We start from the raw sequence: 14,049 nt of genomic DNA, 5'->3' as shown, positions 1-14,049 counted from the left end.
AGTGAGATCATTCAGATCTTTGCATCCTTGAAGACTGAACATGGTGACAAACAGTCCTAAAGACGTTTCAGACATGAAGAAAACACTTTTAATGTAAGATTTTTAAATTTTTTTTAAAAAAATGTTTCCTTATGGAAACCTTTGTTTTGTCCTGATACACAAAACTAATCAGATACTGTATAAACAAACACACACATGAAAGCCAGCAAAAGTTTGGATTCTTGGTTTTTATTGAAGCCAGGGGTCTGATAAACATTTTCCTTATCTTTGTCGGCGTAATAAGCTAGAATCCGCATGGCAGCTTAGAGGCTACAGAATTGTGTTACAGACAATACAATCAAGCTTCTGAATTATCCCAGGACACAAAAGTGCAGCCAGCCATGTGCTTACAATGTCTTGATATCCTGAATACAAAAGGACTGGAAGCAGAAGCTCATAGTCTCATATAGATGTAGACTGTCAATAGTGGTTGAAGGCAATTCAGTTAGGATGCGAAGAGGCAGTTGCTTTCAACTGAATCTGTGTACCAAAAAAGAAAGAAAAAAAAAATGGGAGCAAAAAGTAATCCAAGTCCAACTTTCAAACCAGCAGCAAAAGAGCGCTTCATTCCACTCAGCTAGATGCCAAATGTAACCAGTGGGGCTATATCATTGATAAAAAACAAAATCAGTCAAACTGAAACTTCTTTTATAAGCAGAACAGTGATATGGGCAAAATGATCATCTCTGTATCCTGAAACAAGGTGACAACTCATGACCAAAGAGGACAAACCTGAAAATGAATGGGCATTTATTTGGTTTATCTACTGTACTTTATCTATAGTGAAAGGTGTACTGACAGCAGTTATTGGCGCATTTATATGACATTTACAACATTGCCGGCAGAGGTGTTATTCCATAGTTAACCACACGGGGCCCACCTATAACAACTTGAGCAGCAAAATGGCGTTTTACGGTGCATGATAACTTCTCAGTTCATTATTAAATGAGGCAAGGCAGAAAGAAAAACATGTACTCTGTGTCTGCAGCTGTAACAACAGGGGACTAATAAGTGTCCAAAGAAAAGTGCTTATTTCAAAATGTGGCCGTGCTGCTCCTGGCTGTTCTGAAATTGTGCTTCATCCATGTCGACAGGCCCTCAAGTCCACATTCCACACAGTCACCAAAAACAAAAAAAAAAAAAAAACAATAAGAGCTCCATTTTGTTCAAAGTAAACCTTGAATTGTTGTGTTGAATCATTCTGATAATGCATGAAGCAGACTTTACACCATTATTCCCTTACAGAACAAATGTTTGAGCTCCTTGGCAATGTATTCATAGACCGGTGCAACCAGCCAAAACACAATTATGGTATTTTTTTTCTGTCTACTGAAACTCCAGACATGGTTGAGTAGAGTAAGCCACTTCTACCATTTTGCAGGGTGTTACTAAAAAAAAAAAAGTTACAGGCCAGTCTGATGTTTGGAATGCAAGGGCTCCATGCAAGAGTTGGACAGAAAAAAAAAAGAAAAACGGCCAGTGGTTAATCTTATGGATGACTACTAATGCAGATAATAGTGACCATGATGCATCTTTGGTTCCATGTTCCAATTCACTCCAGTTCTCTTTTTTTTTTTGCTATTATTAGCAAATAGCTGCTCTCTTATCACTTGCCATTCATTCTGTAAAAGCTACTGATGTACACTATCCATAGGATTAAGTAGGGCCTTGTATACAGGTTTAAGAATGAGAATGTACACTTCATTTGGATTATGGTGCCATGAAACCATAAATATTATACAGACAATTTGATATGGTACAGTATAATTTTTTGATATATTAAAAAAACAAACAAAAAAAAGCATAGAAATGACATAAGACATTTAAGCAACCCCTTAAGGACACAAATTAATTAGGAGCGTTCCTGTGAAGGCAGGGTGCCATTTAGACAAACTGTTAGCTGTACATTGAAGGCAAAGGTTGTCATTTTAAATGGGCACTAAAAAAGGGCCAGAAAAAAAAAGAGACCTGATTAGAGAAACAGGTTTTCTACAGGGATGTGTTTCTACAGCTACCTCACATAGAAACTGGGAATGTTTAAACTGACATGCAAAACACAGTGAGACTAAAACATGTGAAACCAAAGGAGGACAGCGGTGTCAAACACTGAATGTTAGAACATCTCATTTTGTTCAAACCACAGCAGATAATTGTGTTTGTGTGTTTTGGCTGCAAACGAGTGGCTTCAACCACAGCAAGTCTGGGGGACCCAAAAGCTCCATTGTGTGGTTCCTTCTCAGTATCAGCAGCCTTTACAGTTTTTATGAAGGCATTCAATCTATAAACACTATCAACTAGGCCACAGAAATCTTATTTCTGAGAAACAGAAGAGACCACAGGCTTGTTGTACATTAAAAAAAAAAAAAAAGTAAAATAAAATAAATTATTTGGATGATGAGAAATGGACAAAAACCTTTTAACCAATGGTGCTACAGTGCATTTTCCTCTTGCGCAGACAAGCACCTCTACTATGACACAAACAGCTAACTGTGCGAGGCACTTAGGAGTTATAGTAGGAAAGATGCTGCCCCTCCCCCACCCCTCCCCGCCCAAATATACACACCTGTAGCTAAAGAAGCGATTCTGCTGCAACCTCTAACCTCTTGTCAAATCCCACCTTTGTAATCAAAGAAGCTATCTTCAGAATTTGGACAGAAATGCATTTTATACAAAATCAAGTTAACCTGAATTTTTTTTCTTCTATTATTTATATTTACAGAATCCTTCGAGATGACTAGGGCGAATGATATGCTATCCGCTAACTGAACATGTCATATTAGTGTCATGATGTCAGTGGCATTTTTACATGTTATGATGAGCGTTTCCTAAATGGTGCACAACATAAAATAAAAAGGAGGAAGTTTGTATAAATACATCAGTATCATATCCAACTTTTTTTTCCTGTCTTTTTTTTTTTTTTTTTTAAATACAACATATGTTTGCAAGTATTTTAATTTCTTAATATATTTAAATACCTTTCCAATTGCAGCCAAATTCCTTCTGTAAATTAAGTGAAACCAGAGGAACCAGGATACTGCCGCTCTTAAACCCCATGAGGAGAATGTTTTACCCCAGAAACCGTGGGGTCCAGCAGCCCAGCAGGTCAGGCTGGTTGCCAGGGAGTGTGCACACGTTTCCCTAAACTGACTTCCCCCTTACAAAATTACATTTACAGTGGAAGAGAGGACAGAAAAAAAAAGCCAAGCCTTCAGCACTTATTTCATTAACACGTCCGTGTATGTTCTCTCCTTCCATCGCTACTCTCTCTCCAAACCTTCTGACAGCATTTAAATCTCATTCGGTGAAACCACTGTGTGCTGACTGTTACAGGCGTTAGGAATTTGGTCTTTTTTTTTTTTTTTATGCTCACATGTACATATATTTTTCCAGAGTATTAAGTGGACGATGCAGCTGTTTTTGTTGCCTTCACGCTTCGTTCTCTGTCGGCGGTGGTATGTTGTTAGCTGAAACCATGGAGTCTTGCTTGCGAGTCATCCTGTCCAACTCAGCCTGGACGTCAGTCAAACCCGGCTTCTGCCCTTGGAAAAAAAAGACAGGAGACAAAGCCCAAAAGTAATCTCCTGTAGCTTCTGCGCCTGCTCATAAATAACAGCTTTCTGTGGCAAGCGGATGGAAGGATAGGGTTTGGATGGCGATGCGTTCCCATGCTGGAAGCTGGTGGCTTGCTGCCACAGTTAACACACAAACAGACACACATGCAAAACTAATCATCAGACAAAGGGAACGTGCATTATCCTGTCACAGAGACGTTAAAACTTCGCAGTGCTGGAACAAAAAGTAAATGTCAGCATTCTCAGGCAGAGATGAGTTATGTAATTGTTTCTTTCACATTTCACTGGGTACAATCAAGCTATCACACAGCCAATAATTGACTTTGTTATATCTAATATAACAAAGAGAAAAATGTACTGAAGTTACTCAAATAAAACCACATTAGTTGAGCTGGAAAGCGGTGGAACGTGGTATGGTGTGAGTGACGTTAATCCAAGGGTGCAGTTATGATGGGTAGAGTGATAAATACAGGCCTGCCACAAGTTTCCTCAGCTGTCAGAAGTTCAGCCAAAGAGAGCAACTTTTTTTTCTCCTGCTTTAACCTTCTTATTCAGGCTGTAGAGATAAAACTCCAGACAGCAAAATGGTCCACAGCCTCTAACAACAAAGGACCCTGTTTAACTTAGAGTGCACACAGTCCGTGCTCTGAGATGGATCTAATATCACAGGATCCTATAGTCAGAAATAATCCTTTAGTAAGAGATAAACCCCTAAGCTATAAGAAAGAAGGGTTTAAATAATTGGTGACCATTGGTTGCACTGAGGTCAGAGGTGGAAGCACTGGAAACAGAGGTTGTACCTGTTTTCTTGGCAGACCCTTGCACTCCAGCTCCCACTGCTCCAGTTCCTGGGCTCCCAGGGGATCCTGTCTTTTTACTCAACAGACTGTTGAAGAAGTTAGCCAGCACTCCCTCATTGGCAGCTCCCGCTGTAGAAAAGAATTACATTATTAAAAAGGTTTTTAATAGGTTGTACAGTTTTACTTAATAAGAGTCATCACTGATGCCACATAATGTCTGAGTTTACCCAGTTAATCTGAGAATGCAGGCTGATGATAAACAGACTAGATTTGAAGTTTAACACCTTAAGCTCGTTATAATTCCAAATTAGCACTTTTACTTGCTTCACTTACTTCCTATTAATTATTTTGAAAATTATTATGAATACACAAATAATCACCTTTTTTTCAAAATAATGCCTTCTTGTGAAATTGAAGACAAAAGCTCTTTAGTGCTTATTATTGAGCAGTGTTTGGCACTAATATGGGAACCATTTATCTTTTGATCAGTTTTTCTTATATAACAAAATATTCCACAATATTTTCTTTATTAGGAAAGTGTTATGTTCCTGCAAGCCAACAACTTTGCTTCTGTTAAAAAGACATTTAAATCTAGTTAAAGACTAATATTAGAAAAATAAGAATAGACTAAATCCTGATGGAATATTTGTGACCTGCACAAAAATCCACCATCATGTGAATTATTCTAGTGTTACCTCTAGAGGGCAGCACTGCACCACTTTCTAAGTGTTTATATTCCAGCCAAAAGATAAATGGTAAGTAGAAAGCATTGTTCTTTTTCTTTAATTTCAAAGAATATGGATTATGAAAGAAAATCATGAATTCACTATAAAGTACCACGTGAAACCGTGTAACAAAAGATCACAAATTAGGGTGTAATGAAGCACAAAGTGTGATTTTCAAATAATAAGGTATGAAATTAAACTTCTTTCAAACGTACCTTTCATGTTAGGGTCAGGCTTTTTGACAGAGGCCATTGGCGAGCCACTGGTTACGGCCGTTGGACCGGCACGGCCTGCAGGTCGAGGTGACCCTGAGGCTGTCCGTCCTGGAGACTCCTAAAACACAGGAACCAGAGCAAGAGTGCGGTCACAAACAAAAGAAGCATCTGTTTTTCTATCCCGAGCAAAACTAGAAATTAAGATTTCACATCTGAGGGAGCGTAAGACACTTACGGTTGCTCCTCTTGTCGGTGTGGCCGGCTGCTTTGCTAATAAAGACTGTAAAAACCAAAAACCAAAAGAAATTGCTTGAGTTAGATGTGATTTCCTATTATAACTATAGGTTTCCACTATCCTTAATTTTCAGGCAACATATTTTGATACAATTTTTTTCATTTTGAAAGGGCGCAAGAAAACTGTATGCAAGAGAAAAAATATATAGAAAGGGGCATTTAGTGCAGGTAGAGTAGAAGGAACTTAAACACAAGTCTCTAACCTTCAACTTCAGTTGAGGCTTTTTTTTTTTTTCTTTTTTTTTTTTAGACTGCCTTCCTGGTTTATTTATTTTTTTCACAAAATAGGAAGTCCGAGTAATGTTTCATATCATGTGACAGTTTCAGATCAACATGACTGCAGTATAAAACACTGTTTAACAGTGAAAGCAGCAGGTCAGGATCACCACAAATAGCTTAGAAAGAAGCTATTTGTCCTTTCTACCAGTGGATGATATTTTAACTGATTTTTGAAAGTCTGCCTAGCTCAAAAAGGACAGACCAACACGTACCTGCTGCTTCATCAGGAAAACCTGCTCATCCTCTGCGTTTATCTCTTTGTCATGAACCAGCTGTTAAGAGCAAAGGGGAACAAAATGCCATTAAAAAGGAAAAGAATAGAGGATATCAGCGGCATTATTGTAATTTTTGTATTTAGGCAATGTTTGCATTCTCATACCTTTCGTACTGGAGGCTTCGTGATAAAATCTTCAAATGGATCTTCTGGTCTGACTGTTGTGAAGTTTTCGTGCAAAATACCAATTTTCTTCTCATTATCCCATCCAGACGGACTAAAAGCAAAGGAAAAGACTGTTACATGGTAGTAGGTATAACATTATTTGTGTATTCTCGTGGAAAAATTAGAATCTGATTTTTTTGGTGTTCTGTTTGGTAACAATTTGCCAAACAGGTTTTAATATTTGGGACAGCAGTAAAAACACGGTTAACTAAACTAAAACAAAACAAAAAAATCTTGTTTTACTTACATGAACACTGCATCCTTCTCAACCACTAAGGCAGGTGTGACGAACTGAAAGTCATACAGTTTATGTACTATATATTTGTAAAGCAGATCCAGGTTCTTCTCCTCTTTGACTGAAGTGTAGATCAGGCCTGCTCCATCTGTGCACTTCAGTTAGGGCAACAGTTGTTGGAATAGTGTCACAGATGGTAGATTGATACTAAAAAGCCACATTAAAAAAAAAAACCTAAGTAGAGTCCATGTTATAAATGTAGCAAGCACAGAATTAAAAACCATTATGCATTAAAAAAAAGGATACATTCTAAGCTAAATCGCCTGATGTGTGACTGGATGAAGTCGAAGTGCTCGTCTCTGTAGTCATGCTCCTTCTCTAGTACGCCGACTGCGTCACACTTGAGAATTGAAGCGAAAAAATGAGATAAAAAGTTTTAATGGCAGACAATAAAATGCTCACACTGGTTTATGAAGTTAGTCAACCATTTGGCTAGCCACAGAAAGTCTAAGCTGGTTCTGAGGGCAGAGAGGGCAGATACCCGAGGGAAGTACATGTACAAATAACTGAATGGTGTGACATGGTACATTCCTGAGAATGTAGGTGAATACTTGCCTCTGGGAGGCTATGGGCAGAGACTGTTGTATGTGCACTTCTTGCTTCATAACCTGCTTTGAAGGTTGGAGCGGTTGTGAGTGGGAGAAGCAAAGATTTTATTTTTTGAAGTCTACAGTGAAGATGAAGCAATAAACTTCATCCTTGTGATATTAAGCAAAGACCATTTTTTTCCAAGCTTGGTAGTTTTTCTCTGACAAGACCTATTCAGAGGCAGGGATTATTTTTTTTTTAAAAAAAGGAACAGTCACCATTCACCATTTTCCAGCCACAGCTAGCATGTGAAACTCTGCTGATGGCTACACTGTGCTTTTCAGCACTGGTCTCTGCCTAGAGGGCTAAAAGGCAAGTATAATGGCTGTTTTTTATTAGCAAATACTGGCTCACAAAGCATGGCATAAAAGTTAAAGCAAACATAAATGCATCAGTGGGAATGGTCTATATATAAGGTTTGTGGCCAAATACGCTCACCACTCTGGCAATTTCAGAACTCATCAGATAAAAACAGCTGGAAGCACAGATAGGGTGTTAAAGAAGGCTTCCTTTGCCTGTTTATGGCAGATGACTCAGGCCTAAGTGGAGAGCTACTTATGTACTGACTGTAACACCAAAGGCTAGTTTAGAACATTTATAGACCACGAAGACAGGTGGCTTCAAACAAACAAAAAAAAAACCAACAAAAAAAACATGCCAGCAGCTAAGGAGAGGATGCTTCGAGCATTACCTGGAGAGTATACGAAATCTTAACCTAAAATCAGATATCCTTAGACTTTTCTTAAGATAAAGTTAATTTACTAGCACTTTAAGAAGCTCCTGAATCAAATGGACAGGCGCTCTGAAGAGAAAGCAAAGGCTCACTGGGGAAACGGACGATACCGCAAGTTTAACTTTCAAAACCAAAACTGCAGAGGTATAGACATCAGAGCTGCAACGATTCATCGACATAATCGATGACGTCAACTACAAAAATTAGTTGATGTGGGATTTTAACATTGACGCATCATATTCTAAAACCAGGTACATAATTTTGTAATTGCAATACACTACAGGAAGATATGGGGGCAGTATTGCCCCAATTGTCTGCCAATAACAACAATATGAACAAAGAGGAATGTAATGCAAACAACATAACGATGGTGGAACAGAGAGGAGGGTGGAGAAAATAAAAGAAAACAAACTGTCAAAGGTGTGGGAGCATTTGACAGAAAAAAATAAAGCTGAATGCAGACTGTGCAAAGCAGAGTTTTCCTTCCACATCAGCATCACTGCAATGCGTGAGCATTTTAAACGCCGGCACCCTGGAGCTGTGACGTCAGCTCTGGATGGGTACGTTTTAGAGAGTTAGTGCGTCGTTGATACCTGTTAATGATTGTACAGTAATGTTTCTGTTAGTTTACCTGTCGGAGGTCTCATGGATGATGTCTGCTAAGCAGCATCAGTTCAGTTATGTTAGCTAACGAGTGAAGGACAATGGGAGCAGCTATGTTGTCTCCTATTTACCTTTGTGCAAACTATTAGCACTGGAATGCCCAGGTTGTGCGTGAGTGTGTTTTCCCCAAGTGGTAACACAATGGCCTCATCTTCTCCTGCTGTTGGGGCTCGTCTCTGTGGGGAGGATGGGGTGGCATCCTCTGGTTCTGTGTACTCTTGGAAGGCTTTCACCACTAGAAGACAAACAAATAAAAAGATGCAAATTGGGTGTGATAGTGAAGGCCAAGCCCCAGATTAATTCACCAAAAAAAAAAAAAGAGAATGAATTCAGCTGTCATTGTCTTGAGGCTGTGCATGCATTTTGTAGCATCACTGAAAGAAAATGATAATCATGTTACATTTCCACTTAAATAAAACGCCTTGTTAAAAAGTAGAAAACGACAAATGGCATCCTTTATTTTCCCTGTTGCGCTGACCCCAGCTGTCCAGACATTTACAAAGCTGCAGTGTGAGCGCTGGTGGTGGTGGGGTTTTACGCAGGAAGCTTTGGCCTACTTCCTCAGTAGCTTTCAGAATCCTGCTGGGCAGCCAAAGCCAGACTGACTTGCTGTTTAGAGTCTAGCCCTTTACTTTCAGACACAGGATTTTTACACGTGGGATGAGAACTGCCATCAGAAGCAAGCTACAAGATCCTTCTTGTGACGCAAAACTGCACAAATCCAGTGCACATACACTAAAAGTAAAAAGGAAGACTGATGACATTTAACTCCATGTAGAGGATGCATATTGGTCAAAACATGATAATGTTCAGCTCATATATAAAGACAGTGTTTTAAGTCAGAGTTTTTTTTAAGTCACAAGTAAGACAAGTCAAATAAAATACACAGTAATAATAATCTTTTTGATTTTATCAGAACACAAGAAAAAAACAACGTTACATGCAACACCAGAGCTGACATGAGCACGTCTCAACTTTCATTTGTCTGCAACACTCGGGGGGGGGGGGGGGGGGGGGGGGGGGGGGGGGGGATCCCTTGAAAAGTTGTTTGGTGCAAATCTGGCATTAATGGCAATATTTTTAAGTAAAGTAACAGAAAGAAAATTGCTTTAGGCAGCACACACTCATGCTTAGAACACATTAGATTTCAAAACAGCAGCGTTTGATGCTAAAAGAAGAGATGTTGGTGCACTGTCACTTTAAAATAAAAAAATTAAAGACAGACTTTGACCCACTAAGACCTACTTATCTGTTCTGCAAACAAGGGTGAGGTCAAAATGCATCAGCACACTTCATTATGACTTCTTAACTCTTAAAAATGTACTGTAGTTTAAACACTGAAACAGTACCTCAAAGTATTTCTTCTTTCTAAAGACAAAAGAATGCACCTGATGGCAGTAAAAGCTTAACTTTAGCTATAAATAAAGGCATTTTTTATGGCTAGCCTAATGTCAACTAAGTACATTTCATCTTGGATGCTATTGTGAAGTCAAACTCAAGCTGTACAAAGCTCTTCAACTGTTCAGTAGATAAAAAATTCTGCCTCAAAACACAAGTACTGCTACTGCAGCTAAACAAATCTAGCCCTAAAATAAGTCATGAAGTCAAATATTTTACAGTTCAACAAGCGGTTGAGGAGCAGTAGCTTTATCCTGTTATTAGGTCTGAGATGATTCCAGCAGCCAACCTACTTCATTTATAGCAGAGCACGAGTCAGAAAGTCCAACCCACCCACTGAATTCTGATTTTGCGTCCCTTCCTGTTAGAGGGGAGGAAACCATGATGCAAGACGCCTGCAAGACTCCCTGGACAAAAGCCACTCAGACACATACATACACACATACACACACACACACACACTCTTCCAGTCTGTCAGCATGACTCTCACTCAAACACTCATGGTCACACATTTATAATCTGCCCAGTTCTCACCAATCTGCTATTTACATTATCATTTACATGCTAAAAGATGTTTTATTTGGATGACAGGCCTCAGCTCAACTGGAAATCTTATCATTACAGCAGACAGGGATCACAAAAAAGGAAGCATTAAGAGGCTCAGAGAAATCTCACAAACAGATTTAAAGTCAACCACCCAAAACTGATCAAAGACTAAACACAAAAGAACAACCCCTTCCAGGGTATGAGGTCTAAATTCCCCGCAGTAAAGCTTTCTACTGCATTATATAGGTCAATTTTAGTTTTTTCAAATACTACTACTCAAAGTGAAAGCAAATTTAACATGTAGCCTAACTGAAAGCCATTATACCCATTATTAGTGAGTACAAAGACAGTTGGCAATTAAGTGTGCTTGAGTCATCACTTACTGCTTCCCTTTTCTTTTTCATGTTTGTTTTCAGACAAGACTATGTGTATTGGCATGTTACACACACAGAACATTTCTGAACCTGTTCTGTCAAACTCATCTGCCATTGCTTTTTTTTTTAAAAAAAAGTGCCTTCTCTGTGCAATCTCCTTTGGCACTTTTAAGAGCAAAAGAAGAGGCAAACTTCGGGAGCTGACGAGAACATTCGGCAAACCCTGCAGGCTGAATAAACATATCTGAATACCAACAATCTTTCCTAACACAAAAGAAGTGTTCATAAACAGGAGATGACCAGTTCTAAAATTAACAGGAGAACAACATCTGAGCGCATCACACTCATTGATCTGCAGAACTTGCCTCTAGCCAGAACACACAGCTGAGGATCATGGGCCTCTCTGATGATGACCTAGAAAAAGTGTAATAATATACAGTGCTTGCCTTTAATGCTATACAGCAACCAATCAGCAAGGAGTCTGGCAGTTATTATGTAAGACTCCCATTGCATCCACCACAGGATGCTTCAGGCACCTTTGTTTTTTCCTATAAGTTCACTCCTTAGATAGTCAACTCAAGTCTCAGGTTTTTGCATTTTGCATTTTGATACATGAAGGAAAATGGCCACATCACAGCAGATCAGCATTATCTTAAGTGGGTCTGCTTTAGGAACACAAAGACCTATTTGGATTTATGCTAGTTACTAATATTTTATTGTTTTTAATGTTTGTTTTTTTTATTTCTTTTCAACTGCTCAGCCATGGAAGATGCCAGCTTCTTGACCAAAATGTACACAGTTCTAATGCTGAGAATTCAGGGGAGGTTAGTTTGTAGCTGTAGAAGCTACATGCACAAATGTAGGTACTAATGTAAAGACAGATAAAGCAGAGGAAAAAACAACCTAAACGTTCAAAATAAAAGCCTTGCGTTTATTATTGTGTATACATAACTTACTATTCTGCTCCATTTCTCTCATGTTCTCAGGAGGAATCTTGAGCTTGTCCACATGGTCGCGCAGCACACTGGCCCACTTCTGCAGCGACTCCATAATGGTCCAAGGTCGTGACATGTCCACAACAAACACAGCTAGACAGTCAGGTAGCGACTGAGCTGTAACAGCAAACTTAAGAAGGCCTTTGTGGTATAGGTCCCCATCCAGGATCCACACATTACAGCGTGTAAGGTCTGCAAAGAGGAATACAAAATACTAGTTAAACACAAGAACTGATAATAAACACAGTTTTAAAGTAGAGTTATTTGATAAAGGTTACTGCAGTTTAATGACTGTGACCACATTTAAGGTTCACCAGTAAAACTTACCATCCCTGTCCTCATCGTGGACACTTAAGTACAGATACTCCAGTCCCCTCCCCTTCTTGTTGTGCTCAGCTCCTTGAAGTTTGGACATAAGTGTTGTCTTTCCTGATCCATCCTCACCTGCAAAATATTTCAATCATAATAACACTGATAAATACATCCTAGATTTATTAAGTATACTTTGAAACAAATGATATGACACAAATGCACTAATAAATCAGTATCCCATTTCCCTTCCTTTTTGAGAAGCAGATCTAGACCTTCCACAGGCTGCACACTCTCACATAAACCTGCCTGCTAAGAAGTAGTGTTTCTCACACTTTCAGAGGGCCTGCTCAAATAAATATGACCCCACCCAAAAAGATTTCCCTATATTTTTGTGCTTATTATGTCTGTCTTTATTTCCAACCTCAGTCTGGATGCAGCTCAAAGTGCAGTTCATAAAGGTGCAATCATTAGATTTTGAAGCTGGTTTGCCCCCTTGTCCCCCTCAGGGTTGACTACCACAAATAAACTGCACAAGCATTGATTTTCACACACGTAACCAATACTCACCAAACACTAGGATATTTTTTCCTGATGGCAATTTTGAACTCGATCTAGTTGAAACTTCACTCAGTATTGAGGTCCTATAAAAAAGAAAACAACTAGATATTATTATGCAAGTTACACTGACTGCCATCGTACTGACACTGACAGCAGCTCCTCATCTCATAGGAGACAAACGGGATGTCAAAGCTAGTGGGGCACACCTTAATTTCAGTGATTACGATCATTTTTTGACTCTTTCAGCCAGTCCAGCGATGATTCCAGGACAACACAGAAACAGGAAATGATCATTCAATTCCACTGACCGGTACGTTAGAAAAGAGTAGCTCAAAAACTGAATCCCTGAAGCTCCCAAACAATACCCGTTATCTAAAGACACTATTATTTTTCAGCATTCCTGCATCTTTACTTTAAGGTATTAACTAGCTTTTAAAACGTTTACGTTACTGTGTTAGCGTCTTGATGAAGGATACAGAAGCTAACTAGTATTTAGCGCTTGTCTTGACAGAAACTATTAAAGTCTCTGATGATTTGAAAGTCGCCCTGGAAAGTGGCTAACGCTCACTTAGCTCACTAGTAAAACTCCCTGAAGACCAGTCTTGCTAGTTAACTACGAGGCAGTGTTAGCTACACAGCAGCAGCTCCGTTAGCTAACGTTAGCTGATCTGCTAACACACTGACCGCTCAGCTTCAGTTAGAGCTAACGTTGCTGCTAGCCGGGCCGGTGTTTGATAGGGAGAAACCGGCAGTGACAAAGCAGAACCATGGTGGCTGTGCTTTTCTAAGAAGGTCGTGCGCAGGCATGAAGTCATTGAAAAAAATAGCAGGACTTGCCAAAGATTTTGCCCTTCTTCCTCTTCGTTGTTATTATCTCCTGCCCCAGCTGCGCCCGGGAGCTGTTTCTCCAAAACGGGAGCCATCTTCTCTTTCTACAACCACAAAGGCAAGGCCCTGCTGCTTGGCCACCGCTAGCACCGCCTTCATCCGAGTGGCCAAGGGTGCGTTACATTCTTCGACTGCCGCGGCGCGCCGGGATGCTGTGTGCCTACGCTGCTATTTCAATTATTATAACGTGTTATTATTGATTTATATAGTATTTATTATTAAAGATTAATATTTTTATTAAATATACTAATAGGTATATATAAAAATATATGTATATATTGCACAGAGCAGACTGTTTTTATGACCGGAACATGGGGTCAAACTATCAAGTTGTCC

At 39.3% G+C, this 14,049-nt stretch overlaps 1 protein-coding gene across 3 annotated transcripts; it reads right to left on the bottom strand.

Annotated features, from left to right (window-relative positions):
• Nucleotides 1–2,931: 2,931 nt before the first annotated feature.
• Nucleotides 2,932–13,748, bottom strand: dync1li2 (dynein, cytoplasmic 1, light intermediate chain 2). 3 transcript variants are annotated; one of them, XM_030722934.1, is made up of 13 exons: nt 13,663–13,748; nt 12,835–12,908; nt 12,283–12,399; nt 11,917–12,147; nt 8,714–8,877; nt 6,905–6,998; nt 6,611–6,746; nt 6,304–6,415; nt 6,137–6,196; nt 5,587–5,631; nt 5,352–5,469; nt 4,412–4,540; nt 2,932–3,578 (listed from the first exon to the last, which is right to left on the bottom strand). In XM_030722934.1, exons 1-13 carry the CDS (start codon nt 13,746–13,748, stop codon nt 3,466–3,468), a joined length of 1,479 nt encoding a protein of 492 aa, XP_030578794.1. In that variant the 3' UTR covers nt 2,932–3,465. The 3 variants fall into 3 exon arrangements, with proteins under 3 accessions (XP_030578794.1, XP_030578800.1, XP_030578807.1); XM_030722940.1 differs by having other exon boundaries at nt 2,932–3,573; XM_030722947.1 differs by lacking the exon at nt 13,663–13,748 and adding an exon at nt 13,032–13,587.
• Between the last annotated feature and the right edge of the window lie 301 nt (nt 13,749–14,049).

The sequence above is a fragment of the Archocentrus centrarchus genome, chromosome 3, assembly GCF_007364275.1.
Source record: "Archocentrus centrarchus isolate MPI-CPG fArcCen1 chromosome 3, fArcCen1, whole genome shotgun sequence".
In the NCBI taxonomy this organism is placed as follows: domain Eukaryota; kingdom Metazoa; phylum Chordata; class Actinopteri; order Cichliformes; family Cichlidae; genus Archocentrus; species Archocentrus centrarchus.
The sequence above is the reverse complement of the archived record's forward strand: the minus strand, read 5'-3'. Positions and strand labels throughout refer to the sequence as shown.